Source organism: Cimex lectularius, unplaced genomic scaffold (assembly GCF_000648675.2).
Source record: "Cimex lectularius strain Harlan isolate CLEC.00 unplaced genomic scaffold, Clec_2.1 scaffold320, whole genome shotgun sequence".
Taxonomy (NCBI): domain Eukaryota; kingdom Metazoa; phylum Arthropoda; class Insecta; order Hemiptera; family Cimicidae; genus Cimex; species Cimex lectularius.
Window position 1 is genome coordinate 209,892 of NW_019394176.1, and position 15,007 is coordinate 224,898.

The 15,007-nt window shown below is 34.6% G+C and overlaps 1 protein-coding gene across 3 annotated transcripts in view; it reads left to right on the top strand.

Annotated features, from left to right (window-relative positions):
* LOC106663213 (regulating synaptic membrane exocytosis protein 1) overlaps nucleotides 1-15,007 on the top strand; it is a 189,694-nt gene that overhangs the window by 162,336 nt on the left and 12,351 nt on the right. For 2 of the 3 annotated variants that reach the window (XM_024229980.1, XM_024229981.1), the window contains 13 exons: nucleotides 845-1,015; nucleotides 1,104-1,271; nucleotides 4,528-4,627; nucleotides 5,208-5,359; nucleotides 5,417-5,482; nucleotides 5,541-5,665; nucleotides 7,872-7,984; nucleotides 8,043-8,122; nucleotides 8,191-8,249; nucleotides 13,741-13,967; nucleotides 14,030-14,193; nucleotides 14,255-14,419; nucleotides 14,500-14,598. In XM_024229980.1, the coding sequence (XP_024085748.1) occupies nucleotides 845-1,015; nucleotides 1,104-1,271; nucleotides 4,528-4,627; nucleotides 5,208-5,359; nucleotides 5,417-5,482; nucleotides 5,541-5,665; nucleotides 7,872-7,984; nucleotides 8,043-8,122; nucleotides 8,191-8,249; nucleotides 13,741-13,967; nucleotides 14,030-14,193; nucleotides 14,255-14,419; nucleotides 14,500-14,598 (1,689 nt within the window). The remainder of the gene's footprint in view (nucleotides 1-844; nucleotides 1,016-1,103; nucleotides 1,272-4,527; nucleotides 4,628-5,207; nucleotides 5,360-5,416; nucleotides 5,483-5,540; nucleotides 5,666-7,871; nucleotides 7,985-8,042; nucleotides 8,123-8,190; nucleotides 8,250-13,740; nucleotides 13,968-14,029; nucleotides 14,194-14,254; nucleotides 14,420-14,499; nucleotides 14,599-15,007) is intronic. The other variant, XM_014387881.2, reaches the window with a different exon arrangement.

The window sequence follows — 15,007 nt, forward strand, 5'->3', positions numbered from 1 at the left end:
GCGGGATTCGAACCCACGATCTTCGGCTTGATACGCCGCTGCTCTACNCCCGCTCGTGCCATTGACTTTTTTATCTCAACTAAAAACCTTAATTAATTGTAATATATTAATTGGTCAAGCGGACCACGAAATTAGTGAATTTATTCGGTATAAATGATATAGAAGATAGGACCACGGATACAACCTTGCGGCACGCCGGCCTGTTTGACTTCCGAGAACTCATTGCCACCCCCCACTCTAAAACAGCGATCAGTTAGATAGGATTTCAATAAAAGATAAAAATGAGAGGGTAGGAAGCGCTTAAGTTTAAAAAATATGCCAGGATGTTAGACCCTGTCGAAAGCCTGTTCTACGTCTAAGAACGCTTTTGTAAAGTAAAATGTCAAATTGACGTCAAATCTCCTGGTAGATTCAGAAGTGCCCCACGGCAAAAACAGACAATTTTTCTGGCTTCCAGCAGGTATCATAGACTCAGATAAGGTTCCCTCCAGATAAGGACAAGTTTTCATACAAAAATTCCAACCTCATTCAGTAGCTAGCAGTCTGTTCTTCCTAGATAGAGTTATTTTTATGTGGGATTGAATGTTATTTAAAGTTTTGGGCCCAGAAAAACCCTTGCTGTTTTTGCCCCGTGCCTAAAGTACACACGTTCAGAAACCTAGGAACGTCTACGGAAGAAAAAGAAAAAATGGGATTTAATGGAGAAGGGTGCATGGGAATGGTTCCTGGAATTGGTCTAGATAGGGAAAGAAGCCATTGGTTGTATTTGAGTTACAGTAGGATTTATACTTTTCCCTCGTATTTTTTTTAAAGTTTTTATACCGTTTGCTTATCTGTCCTTTAGAGGTGCCAAACCAAACGCAAGTGCAGGTGGAGCTGGAACCGGACGATGCCTGGAGGCGGTCGCAATCCGCCAGAGGAGGCAGAAGGAAATCAAGGGTTCAGAAACAACACAGTTACGACGATGAGATGAAGGCAGCCCAGGGAGCGATTCCAGCCGCTGAACCAGCATTAGGTCAGTACTGGAGTTATTTCGAGGAAGATAAAAATATTTAATCAATAATCTGACAGTCCCGGTCATCAACGTTTTCTCTTTTTACCAGGTTTGCCAGCTGCATTGCCCAGGAGGGCTTCGGCCTATGACGTATACGCACCGAGGGGTGATGTCATAGTTCCGGGAGCTGCTGGAGGAATGGTTCCAGGACCGCGAACAGATGAAAGACGCCGTTCCTCCTTCCGGGGTCCTCCAAGCGAACCCGATGACAATCCTGGTAACTAACATTAGTCATATACTTACAAACCTTTTTTTAACAAAATTAATATTTGAAAAATGCTATACTAACTAAAACCCAAAATAAATGGTCAACATAATCTCCCGATCGGTGGTAGATTTTTCTGAAGTCCTTGATAAGAAATGTCTAATATACAATTTCTCCTTCTGTTCTAACACTAATCCACTTCGGGTCCAAATCACTTAAAGACCTATATTTTGGCAATTTGCTGTAAGTCACAGAAACAAGTAAGCAGTCAGAACTATTTTTCAATCGATTCAATTTCGTAATTTCGCATTTTGGCTGAATCGGAATGTATCAAAGCGGGTTAATTTTTTTTCTTTTTGCCTACAAACAAAGTTGATATTTTGTTTTCTGTACCCCAAATACCGTGAATATAATGTTGTATGAAAAATCCTCAAATTCTCTTCACCATTTTTTTTTTAATTAAAAATTAATCAAAAAAATTTTCAAATGACTAATAATCTACAAGAAACTTAAGGCGTGTTTAGCACTTTATAAAGTACAAAAATGGCCCAGATTTTGTACTTGTAAGTAAATTATAACTGGAGGTAAAAATAAAATATTGGAGTAGATTTATTTCATTTTGTTTTTACTTTTTTATTTATATTGACGTAAAATGAAAACTTTGCCGAAGTATTACAATTAATTAAGGTTTTTTGGTTGAGATAAAAAAATTCAGTGGCACGAGCGGGATTCGAACCCACGACCTTCGGCTTGATACGCCGCTGCTCTACCACTTGAGCTAACGTGACCTCGATCCATTCGGACACTAACTTCCCATCTCAACCCCCACCTTTTGAGTTTTCCCTCCTTTTTGCCATTTTTCAAATGTCGTGTAATCGGATTGGATTCTCGACGACAAATGAAATGGCCACGGAGAGCTTTAGTGAAGTGTACTTCATTTTAAATCATTAAATTCACTCATTTCGTGGTCCGCTTGACCAATTAATATATTACAATTAATTCATTAACAGAAATGGCAAAAATGAGGGAAAATTCAAAAGGTGCGGTTGAGATGGGAAGTTGGTGTCCGAGTGGATCGAGGTCACGATAGCTCAAGTGGTAGAGCAGCGGCGTATCTAGCCGAAGATCGTGGGTTCGAATCCTAGATACGCCGCTGCTCTACCACTTGAGCTCCCGCTCGTGCCATTGACTTTTTTATCTCAACCAAAAAACCTTAATTAATTGTAATATATTAATTAGTCAAGCGGACCACGAAATTAGTGAATTTGCTGAAGTAGTTCAAAAAAACAAAAGGTTCAGTTTTGAAATATGAAATTATAACCATCGAACCCCGACTAATCAAGGCCAAATATTTATATATTTTGTTTGATATAAAGTTTCGTATTGAAAGCATAGGTAAGTAACCCGTGTCGAATTAGTTTTAAAAAAGGAAACATCCAGCTTGGGTTGTAATACAGTATTAGATTAAAAAACGATAGCTCAAGTAGTATGTCATTTATTTTTTTATTTTTTGAGTTCTCAATTGTGGGCTCTAGCATTTCATTTGTTTCAAAATGAGCAATTGGTTATATACATGATAAATTGCCCAGCGTTTTGTCGATCCGCACTCACGATAGTCCGGACCTTGTCCCTTCAGCCTATCCTCTGGTAGAATCTATTGGCCAATCCTTCCAAGAGAAGAAAAAACAGTTGGATAAATTGGATAATATAATGCTTATAATATTCTATTGCAATAAAACCCTGAAGACGCCATCGATCTACACTTCTTTAGCCAGATCATGAAAAGACCGTCTATGTGTTGGGGTAACAATGGAGTGCTTAGTAGACAACCTTGTCGAACCTTATGGAATATGAATACATTTTAATAATACAAGAAAAACGTTTTTTACGATCCAAATGTAAGTAGTTCCTTCAAAGAAACAATAATAAATTTCCTTTCCACAATTAAAAATATATTTGGATATATAAAATTAGCTCAATTTGTTAATGTCGAAAGAAATGATAGATAACTCGTTTTAATATAATTTCAGAAGTTAATTAAATAACAATTGGCTTGATAATATTCAAGTAGTTCTGAGCGCTGTCTGGGCTATACACGACAGGTTCTCTGTGGACCTTCTCGTCGTGCTCTTGTTAGAAAAATACGCGGAGCTGGAGCCTCTCGGAAAAACGGTGGTTGTTGTCTGGACTCCCGGACACATCGGCCTAGCGACACGAGGCGGCGAAAGTCGGTACGTCCCACCCTCCGGATCGGACCATTGCGATCAGGCCCCCTGACGCTAATCTCACAGTTAAAAATATGATGAAAGATGGCAGCGTCAGTGGGCGGGGTCGTCGAAGAGGCTCTTGCGAATCAAGAGCATGACCGGTAGATGGCCCTCAGAGAACCTGAGCAGGAGACGAGGGACCGTCCTCACCCGACAGAGGATTGGCCATACGCGGTTGACACATGGGCACCTGCTTTTGGGCCAAAGCCCGCGCAGTTGCCCCTTATGCAGAGAAAGGTTGCTCGATGTGTTCCACATAATAGAGGCATGTCATGCCTTGGCTCCATACAGAGAGCGTGCAGGCATGCCGCCGGACTTAAGAAGAGTTCTCGAGCACGGTAGCGAGTTTCAAAGTCCCCTGTTCCGCTTTTTAGGGGAAATTGGTTTTTTTATTGTATATAATATGTCTTATGTGTTGTGTCTATATGTTTTGTCTGAGTGCATGTATTTATTAGCGTGAATGGCGAGGGGTGAGGGTGAAATATAACGTCATCATCGCCCCTGGAACGTTGAAAGCGTATGAGTGTGTGTTCGGGGTCGATGGCAGAATATTTATAAAAGTACTCCATCGACCCCCAATGTAGATTAGTTTGAGTATAGGTCGGTGGAGGAATATCAAGTACTCCACCGACCAAACGGAACGAGTGGTCTGTACTGTATGGATGTATTTATGTGTATGAATGTATTTATTTGGATGAATGTAGTGTTTGAAAGGGTAAATAGAATATAGACATAGTTGGGGGCTGAAATGACCTAGATGTCGGAAGCCCCAGTCAAAAAAAAAAAATTCAAGTAGTTTAAGTCAATTTTAGGGTAATGATTTTTTATCTTTTATATTTTATGTTGTGTTAAGAAAAGATAATCTTTGTACACATTTCATATTCTGATGAGTTTATTCCGAAAAATTTGCCTTTTTTTATTTCAACTGTTTCCTTTATTAACGTTCAAGTTGAATGACTTTTTTAAATAGAAAAATTATAAATTAAGATTTTTTTGTTTAGTTGTTTCAGTTACAGTCCCTGGGTCGTCGCCAACGCCGGACGTACCTTCGTCCCTTTGCATCGACGAAGAAAGAAGATCGAGAAGACGGGGTTCCCAGCTGTAAGTCGTCCCATGTGAAATTTATTATTTCTATAATAAACCTGCAACAGGTCGCGACGAGTTTATTCTTCCACCCTCACACCAAGTTTTTTTTATTACTTTTCCCTTCCGCGCTCACCCCTATAAATATAAAACGCTGGGAATAAACACGGTTTATTGGGATATCGGGCGACATAAAGGCTGATTTGACAGGGCATATTTCAACCAGGGCGGCCTCGACCGACGGAACCATTGTCATGCTAAAAATCCTGGGAAGATTGACGACTTAGACGCATGAATTTACCTTTCAAGGAAGAAAATAAATTAATAATTAAACAGAATTAATATTTTGTTCACTATGTCTTACAAATAAAAATCTTATTTTCAACGCATTACCGGACGAAAAAAACTTGTTATATTTTTTTACAATTAAATGAGAAACAGAAGTTTACCATGATAGGTCAAGTCCATGTAGTGAATTTTTTTGGGTGTTGATAGGTTAATTTAAAAGGCAGAGCACGGAGACTATCATTGGAGGGGAGACGGGAACTGTTGATTCGGCTTAATTAAGCTATCTGACATGTCAAACCTTTGTTTCTAGGCCGGATATCGCCGTCATCCGTGGGCAGACCCGCGTTCCGCCCCAGGTCGCCCGGATCGCGGACAGCGAGGCCATGCGGAGGCAGACGTCCGTTACGGACGGTGAGGCCATCAAGATCGTTATACACGACGTCGACTGTGATGCTTCTTACGGTAAGGGGAAAACACTAAAATTCAGAAAATTTGTAATTTCCCGTGCAATCGTTACAGGGCCGAGGACGACGTCAAAGAGGCGAGTTACTCTGAGACGAGACCCTTCAGATAAAGCGCACAGAAGTAATATATCTCTATTACAAAATATTTCTTTTTATTAACTCTTGGTTATTTCATTAAGCGCGAGGCTTTGGAATGAGAGTGGTCGGCGGGAAAACTGGTATCGACGGAAGGCTCTTCGCCTATATAGTTTGGACAGTCCCATCCGGACCTGCTGAAAAAGGAGGCCTGCAGCAAGGAGACAAGGTAATTTTTATAATAGTTCTAACGTCACTTTCTATTTCAGTTTAAAAATTGTACATAAATAATAGGTGCCAACATACCCATAAAATCCTCCAACCAGGTCTGTACGATCTAGTCATGTTTAGCCCTTGTCACTATTTACCTGTAACTTACAGTTAACGATTCGAATTGAGGCAGTTGAGGGTGAATTCCTGTCTCAAAGAACAAAGCCAATAGGCCTGCTCTTATTTTAACAGCTGTTTCACACCTTTCATAAATTAGATATTCCCATCGGTTTTGGAAGACAACAATTTTAGAAAGGCAACAGCATCACTCTGAGCAAATGGTTTACGCATTTCCAAAGACCGACAGGAATGACATTATTATATTACGCTTTTTTTTTCTTTTTTCCCTTAATGAACTGGAGACAGTAATCTATGGCCTCAAAAGCAAAAAATCTCCTCGTCCTGACATAATCCCAAATGGTTTCTACAATTTGTCCTCCCCCTGAATTTCTACATACTGCCCTAGATTTTTTTTAATTACATTAACATAGTTGCTCCATTTTTCGGAAAAGCGATTATACGATCTCTTTTTAAGCGTGGCAATATCAATTACGGGGGGAATTATAGGGGAATTTCATGCCTACATGCTATAGCAAAAAAATTTTCTAGCCTTCCTGTATAATTAACCAGTTTCTTACTGATGATGAATGATTTTCTCAGCGAATACCAAATGGGATTTAGAAAAGGCTACACCACTTTTGATAACATCTTTACTCTATTTAACGTTCCTAATTAATTAATCTGTATTTAAGGTATTGGTTGAAATAAAAAAGTCAGCGTCACAAGCGGGATTCGAACCCACGACCTTCGGCTAGATTCGCCGCTCCTCTTCGTTAAAAGCTCTCCGTGGCCATTTCATTTGAGGCGAGAATTAAATATATAATACGACATTTGAAAAATGGCAAAAAGGAGGGAAAATTCAAAAGGTGAGGTTGAGATGGAAGTTAGTGTCCGAGTGGATCAAAATCACGAGCTCAAGTGGTAGAGCAGCGGCGAATCTAGCCGAAGGTCGTGGATTCGAATCCCGCTCGTGACACTGATTTTTTTATCTCAACCAATATCTTAAATACAGAATAATTAATTGAAAGAGATTATTTGGTCAAGCTGACCACGAAAACTAGTGAATTTAATAAGTTAAATTAAGTATATCTTCGTTAAAAGCTCTCCGTGGCCATTTCATTTGAGGCGAGAATCAAATAGATTACACGTCATTTGAAAAATGGCAAAAAGGAGGGAAAATTCAAAAGGTGAGGTTGAAATGGAAGTTGGTGTCCGTGTGGATCGAAGTCACGATAGCTCAAGTGGTAGAGTAGCGGCGTATCAAGCCGAAGATCGTGGGTTCGAATCCCGCTCGTGACTAATGATTTTTTTATCTCAACCAATACCTTAAATACAGAATAATTAATTGAAAGAGATTATTTGGTCAAGCGGACCGCGAAAACTAGTAAAGTTCCTAATCAATTTGGACAAAGCCTAACAAAAAACTACTGCTTTTGGCAGTGTTGTCAGAAGGGGTCTTCTCTTGAAATTAAGCATTTTAGGAATATCAGTGATAATTCTCTTCAATTTAAAACAAATTCAACTTGATCAAACATTAGAGTTTTATGTCTAAAAGAAATTAAAAATAGAGGCAAAATAAAAATTGTTCGTCTAAAAAACAAACCCCCTTAAACTATTCAACCTTTTATTTACATAATTAAGTACGTTGTTTTAATTCTGGCAAAGTAGGTGCTTTCCTGTTGTCAGTGCATTACTAATCAGTTCAGTAGTCCTAGGCTGAACTTCATTTTGTTATATTTCATGTCTTTATCTGGTTCTAGCTTGACTGTTTATGATTCGATTTGAAGCATTTCTTATTTATAGGATTTTTATATTCTGTTGATCCTGAACATATACGTATTATATTATAAAGGTTTGTTTTCCAATAGAAGTGTCTAATGTCAATCTAACATTCCTTGATCATTGCTTCTTTCAATACAAAATTATAAAACGATCAAGATGAGGAAATTTTGGTCTAAATTGGTATGGTTTGGGAGTGTGCAAGTAGACCTTTTATGTTAAATATTGATTTAATCAGACCGCAAGAGTCGTGTGTAGAACTTCATTCAGGACTTTGTGTGAGTCCGTTGTCTTTTTTGTTAGAATTGAGTTGATTCTGTTTTCAGGTTCTGGAATGGGGAGGAGTCTCTTTAGTCGATAAGACTTTTGAAGAAGTGTGCTCGATAATGGACAGGACAGGAGACACAGTCGAACTTCTGGTCGAACACGGATCCGACTTGTACGTTGACTTAATTATTCAAATTGAAAAGGAAAAACAAATACGAAATTTTTTACAGGAGGATGTGCGATTTGCTCGACGAGCCGATACCGAACCAAGTCAGGAAAAATTCTGGAGAAGGGCTAACTCTCGGACTTGGTAAAAAAAAAAAACAGCGAAAAGTCGTCAAATAAAAAATAAATTTAAACAATATATGTTCATTTCAGAAAATACTGACGATAAATCTCCATCATCACCGACAAGAAGAAAACTTCCCAAGACACCGGTATAAGTTAAATCTTGATAAAGGAAAAAAACTTTAGTTTTAAACAAAATGGAAAATTCAACCCGTAAAAATTGAGAGCGAACCGAAAAACAATAAAGTTTTTATTTGGTTTTATAGATTCACTGCATGAACTTGACATAGGAAACCAAAATTTTGTTCACCTCATACAGTGCAATTTTTTTTTTTTTTTTTACTTTTTCTTTTTGTTTATTAGTTTTTATCCTGTAATTTTAGTTACAATTTAGCTTAAACTTCGATTTCTGAACCAATTAAGACAGTCAAACGTATGTTATCTTGATGTGTGTATCCAGTAAATGTTTCCTCTTTTTGTATTAATATTTTTGATGAAATTTGTTGAGTCAGTTTATCAAATTTGGCCATGGACCAGAAGTAATTTTAAGTATTTAACATTGCATAACTTTTGTATAAACTGATTAAATCAACAAATTTTTAGAGGTTTTCTTTATCTTGTATCCTTGAAATAGTTCCACGTATAAAATCCATGTGTAAATGACCACTTTTGTATATTTAAAATTTAAAACAGCAAAAATGACATATCAGCTAAAAGTCAAATTTCACATTGATCGTTGATACACAATAGGCTTGGGTTACATTTCCCATAACTTAAGCTACTTTAATCATAAATCTCTGCACTTATCTGAAGACAAAAGAAGCATTTTCCCAAGCACGTGATAAAACCAAAAAGCACTCTTAAATTTTAATATTTTATTAAATATTTTAACCAACAAAATTTTCTTTCTCTGCAGATAAGTGCACCGTAAAAGGGTTAAAGGTCCACCCAAATTTCAATTGAATTTAGCTACCACTTCAGGGTCGATTTGTACAATCATAAAAATTACTATAAAACTATCCTGTACATATCAAAATCTCAGAAAAGAAATTGAACAATGTTGAAAATATCATTAAAAAAAATCACCTTTTAGAGCATTCATGTACAGGATTTGTACATATATATGAGAAAGAAAATGTAAATTAAAAGTAGACAGCTTTGAAAACCACTAGAAAACAGGAAAATTTAACAGGCCTAAATGGAATTTGTGCTCTTCTGATAAGTGGTGACAATCAATGGGGTGTTTCTTATAATTTTTTTTTTTATTTGTTTATTTACGTAACATCGAAAAATCACAAGAAACTGGTTGTTTATTTATTTTTTTAGCACGAGCTCTATTAATGTATCATTGTTTTCATTGTCTATTCATCTTTGTTTGTTTGATCAACTGTGTCCAAATCACAGGGAAAGTTTAAAAAAAAAATTAATTATTAAAGCATTTCTTAACACTCGATACTTTTTAGCTGTTCAGATATACAAAATTTTGCAATTGGTGTACCTAACTAATATTGAAACCACTTTAAAATTATTATATATATATTTAAAAATAAATGCGTCAGTATCCTAGTTTGCGATGACCTAGGTTTTGAAGAAAATTTTTAATTGAACTTTTTATACATATCTTAATTTCACCAGTAAAAAGTTCATTATCATAATTTAAAAACGAATTATTTTTAAACATAAAATAATATCTGAGGACTTCTTAGAATTTTTTTTTAAATTATAAATCGCCTTTAGCCTGTTTAAAACACGTTTAATTTCTCCAAAATCTAGGATTGTAACAACAAACCCTAGCCTGTACATAAATATATCCAATGAAAAATATATGTTGTCAATTAGATATAAGCATTTAACAAGTTTGAACAGTTTTCGCACAAGGCGAACAAGATGGGAAAAAACTTATTTTTTAACATTAACACCCTTTGTAGAGTCTGTAAACCATGTATTTTCTTACCTTCATATCGAGAAAAAAAATTATTATATATATATATATACATATATATATTGATAACAATTTAGATTTGTTTAGAATAAAACCTATTTTTTAAAAGAGACACTACTAATGAGTTTAAAACGAAAAAAAACGTCTTTCTTTATGTGTTCCATTTGTCAAGTGGGGAAGGGAAAAAGTTGAAATTGTTTTTTGAATTTGGCCGAGTAATAATGAAGTAAAATGTGCTTTTTAATTATTATAACTTAAATTAAGAAAACGGAACAATTTTACAAGTATATTTTTTTTCCTCTTTTTACCCTTTAAAAGAGTTTTAAAATTGGTTCATTCGATTCCGTTAATTCCCAAAGCAATTTCTTCAATTCCCCACACTTCTTAAATGTATAAATGTGCTAGTAGTCAAAAGAAAAAATGGAAAGAGATAAAATATTTTAAAAGAAATGTGTTGTATATAATAACGTATACATTAACCTTTAAAAAAAAAGCTTTAAGTTTTAAAAAATTCAATAACATTTTCAAGCAGTTGTCATATTGTGGGCAAATTAAAGGATAAAGTTAAAAAAGAAAAAGAAAAATTATTTGTTTTTAGAAGCATCACCTTTCCACCCAGTTTATTGTTTCTGCCCGGTTATGTTTCTTTTATGCAGTTTACTTGTCAAAGCTTTATTTTTATTTTAAAAAATCCTCGCTGTGGCACATGGAAGACTAAATATACAATTTTTGCCTGGGGAGACAATTGTTAAAAAATGTAAAGACAAAACGGAAAAGCATATTGGGGAAATGCATGGAGCTTGCTCAGATCTTTATTTTTTAAACCTTTTGAAATATACTCCTTCAAAATCTTTTTTTTAACATATTGGAATTTTATTTTTTGTATTTATTCTTCTACTTTCCTAACTATTGTAAATTTTAAAGTGAATTATGTACATACATTATTTATTTATTTTTTAATGTAGCATAGATAGTTGTTTTTAAGAAATGATTAGTCCCAGAAACTAATTGGTTAAAAATATAATTTTATTGCTTATACATAAAAATATATCATTTCACATTTGGAACAAAACCTGGTAAATAAACTAGAAAAAATTGAACAAATACACAATAATAAATATTAGCGATAAATAGACATTTTAACCAACATATGATTTAATAGACATAACTGACTATATTTTACATTAGTAATAACTAAGTTTATTTTAATTAATTATACTTTTTATCTAAGATCTTCATTGAGATGAATAAGCTAGTGTCACGAGCGGGATAAATATGAAAATATGGCAAAAGAGGGAAAAATCGATAGGTTGAAGGTCGAGAGGAGTGGATCGAAGTCACGATAGCCTGAGTGGTTAGAACAGTGGCTATACTGAGCCAGAGGTCATGGGTTCAAATCCTGCTCGTAACACTAGCTTTTTCACCTCAACCAAGGCCTTAAATAAAAAGCATAATCAATCAAATTACATTTTAACATAAAAAATCTTTTCAAGTTTTATATCAAATATTTTTTTCTCTTTATTTAAGACTTTTCTTTTAAATTAAACAGTATACATTTTTTTTCTTGCTCTCTGTTGTACCAGGATCACTTCAAATATAAATTTTATATGAAATATCAGGAACAAGGTGAATTTCAAAGAATCTTTCAAGGAATCTTTGTTAGGAATTTGAAACTATTTCTAATGATTTACACGTTAAATAAATATAAACAATTTAAAATATTTTTGTAATAATTCGACCATAATGATTGAGGTTAGCTTAATATTAGATTAAAATTTTAATGTAGAATTCTCGCCCAATCTACTAAGCTTAACTTCATAAATTTATCCATAAAGCCAAAAAGTTAATATTATTAATTAATGAATATATTCATTAAACGTATAATTATTGGAAATCGTTTTAAAATTCTGATGAAGGAATTCCTCGAAAGATAATAAAATGTGTCTTTCTTCGTTTCAAATTTGCTTTATCCTTGATATTTTATATAAGTCTAAAAGTAGATAGGAATCACATTTAAATAAATTAATTTGTAAACTCGATATTTTATGGTCAAGATGTAAATTTATTTTTGAAATATTGTAGGTGATGTTGAACCTGTAATCTGATTATCTCAGTTCATATGCATTTGCTGATGAGAGTTTGATGACGTTTATTTTCCTATAAATGTTAAATTGAATTTTTTGTTAAATTTTTTAATTATTATTGGGAGAGAAAAATTTGACCAATGTCCTTTCTGGGACAATCATAAATTAATAGGTAAAAACAGTATGCATAGTGTTTAGTGGATAGTTGTAAAGTGTTTAAACTTTTTTTTTTTGTTTTTTTTTCCCCTGAAACGATGAATATTAGATATATTTAACAATAGAGGAGGAAAAGAGCATTTGTGCAAATTTGTCTCAGGCGTCCTCTCCTTTTTTATAAATTTTGTTTTTGTTATTTTTTTTCCTATAAATTTTCGAGACTTTTGTAAAAAATAAAAATACAAAATAAAGCCGACACAATGCATATTGGGAAATGTGATGGTCACTGCATGAATCTAAATACGAAAATTTCAGAATGTCCGCTTACACCAGCTTTGAGGAAGAGAGGCGGCGCTTTGCTTGTTACAGGACCCGGTGAAAAAATTGCATGTGGCGACCGGCTGACAAGTCAATGTTCAGCATGGTTACAAATGTTCACAAAAGTGTAAGTATCTGGTCTAAAATAAAAATTTAAAAACGAGAGAAAAAAAGATGTCAATTGCACAAAAAACAGAAAAGAAAAAAATCTGTAATTTGTTCCGACAAAAACGCTTTTGTAATTGTTTTCATTTTATTTAATTAATTAAAAAATGTAAATAATTTATAGCGTTATTATTAATTTCTGTTTGATAAAATTATGGTTTTTTTTGTATTTATGAAAGCGAAATGTTGATCACTGGATATTAACACATTTTTTGGAGGGTTTTCCATTTAACCGAGAGAGAGGAAAAAAAATGGGGCGATCAATTTCAAAAACTCTCTACCTTCCACCTGTAAAATGTAAAATCCTGTAAAGGTGGTACAATTTGAACTGATAGCGTACGTTTGATTGTTCTTTAACCATCTGCATGGCATGTTGCATGTCTTACATGTATTTCCTACCTTATATATTTTTTCTTACATGTGCCATAAAGACAGGGTGAAAATTTAAACCCTCTTGTATATTTTAAGTTGTTTCTTTTTTTAATGTTGTTGTGTTTGGACTAATTAATACCGTGCGGTGTTACAAAGGTCAACAAAGCATGTAAAAAGCAATAATTATTGGCAGAAGTGCAATTTTTTTTTTTTTTTTGTAATTTCAAATTCAACATTTTAGTGCAGAACGGCACACTGAGTAAGTAGTTTTTTACAATTTATTATTTACTTTAAAACATGCGACTCTCAGATTTTAATCGACTGAGCTCGAGCACAATAAAATTGTCTTTTTATTTGTACTTTTAACAAGAAATGATTTAATTATAAAAACAATCAATTCAGATTTCCGAGCAGTCTTGAAAATTATCAAGTCCATATGTTGAACTTGTCATACTTAACTGTCTGATGACAGAGTTCAGTTGTAACTTATTAAGTTATATATTATAAAAAGTTTAACAATAGATTGTGTATCAAACGACGAAAGGTTAACATTTTTGAATGTTCATGGTTGACTGATTTCTTTTCACGGATGGTTTTTTGTAGGAACAACTAGCAAAAGAGAAAGCAGCTGCTGAGAAGCCACCTTTGCCACCCCCGGCGGTTGAAAAGTCTCAAGTCAGTGGCCGAGTACAGCTGCAAGTCTGGTTCAATGATGATAAAAACGAACTAGTCGTTTCTGTATTCGCTGCTGATGACCTCGCACCAAGAGAGGATTTGCAGTATGGGACACAACCTGAAGCCTATTTGCAACTAAGATTGTTGCCTTTTACGTTAGTACTGGTTATTTTTCTTGAATATAGGAGTGAAATATTTGATTTTTTTTTATCTAAAGGGGCGAGATGAATGCCGTTAAGACCGAAGTGGCGGAACCGACTCAAAACCCGATCTGGAATACAACCCTCGAATTGAAAAATGTACAGGGTGAACATCTCATGGAGAAAACGATCGAAGTCACCCTTTGGGATTATAAGCCTGACAAAGAGCAAGTTTTCCTTGGTAATTGTATAATCTAAATTGTCAGTTGTTGAAAAAATGTAACAAAAATTTTAAACATTAGGAGAATGCTGTGTCGACTTGCAAAAAGCCCTACTGGATGAAAATCCCGTATGGTATAGACTGGAAGACCCGAGACAGTTGAGAAACGGAGGCAGATCACCACGTTCTTCCATAGCTTCTGACACATCGATACGCACTTTGAGAAGAGGTGACAGATCGATGTCTGGTAAATGAAATTTTTAATTAAACAACCAAGCAATTACATTTTAACAAAATTTCAAAAGATTCAGCGGTTTGTTCGATCAGGGAAGGATTACTTCTGCATACCGTGGCCAAGCAGAGGTTATTATCCCGAAGGATGTAAATATTGCTGGAGGGTCAGAAAGACAGAAGAAACGATTTATAGTTGTGATTTAATTTTTTTTTCCATATAGATCCTACATCACATTTTGCAAATAGATTTGTCAAGAGAACTCACTTTTGCACATTTAAACAATTTAGAGCTCACAGATTTTCAACAACTTTGCATATTTTTGAATAATGTGTTCGTCTGACCCTTAGAAATTTAAACCAACATATATATAATAAAAACTATCAATAGCACTTATACATTAGCAAATCGTACAATTGTAAACAATTCACTAGTTTTCGTGGTCCACTTGATCAATTAATATCTTTCAAATAATAGTTTTTAGTTGAGATAAAAAAGTCAGTGTCACGAGCAGGATTCGAACCCACGACCTTCGGCTACTCTACCACTTGAGCTATTGTGGCTTCGATCCACTCTGACACTAGCTTCCCATCTTTTGAAGTT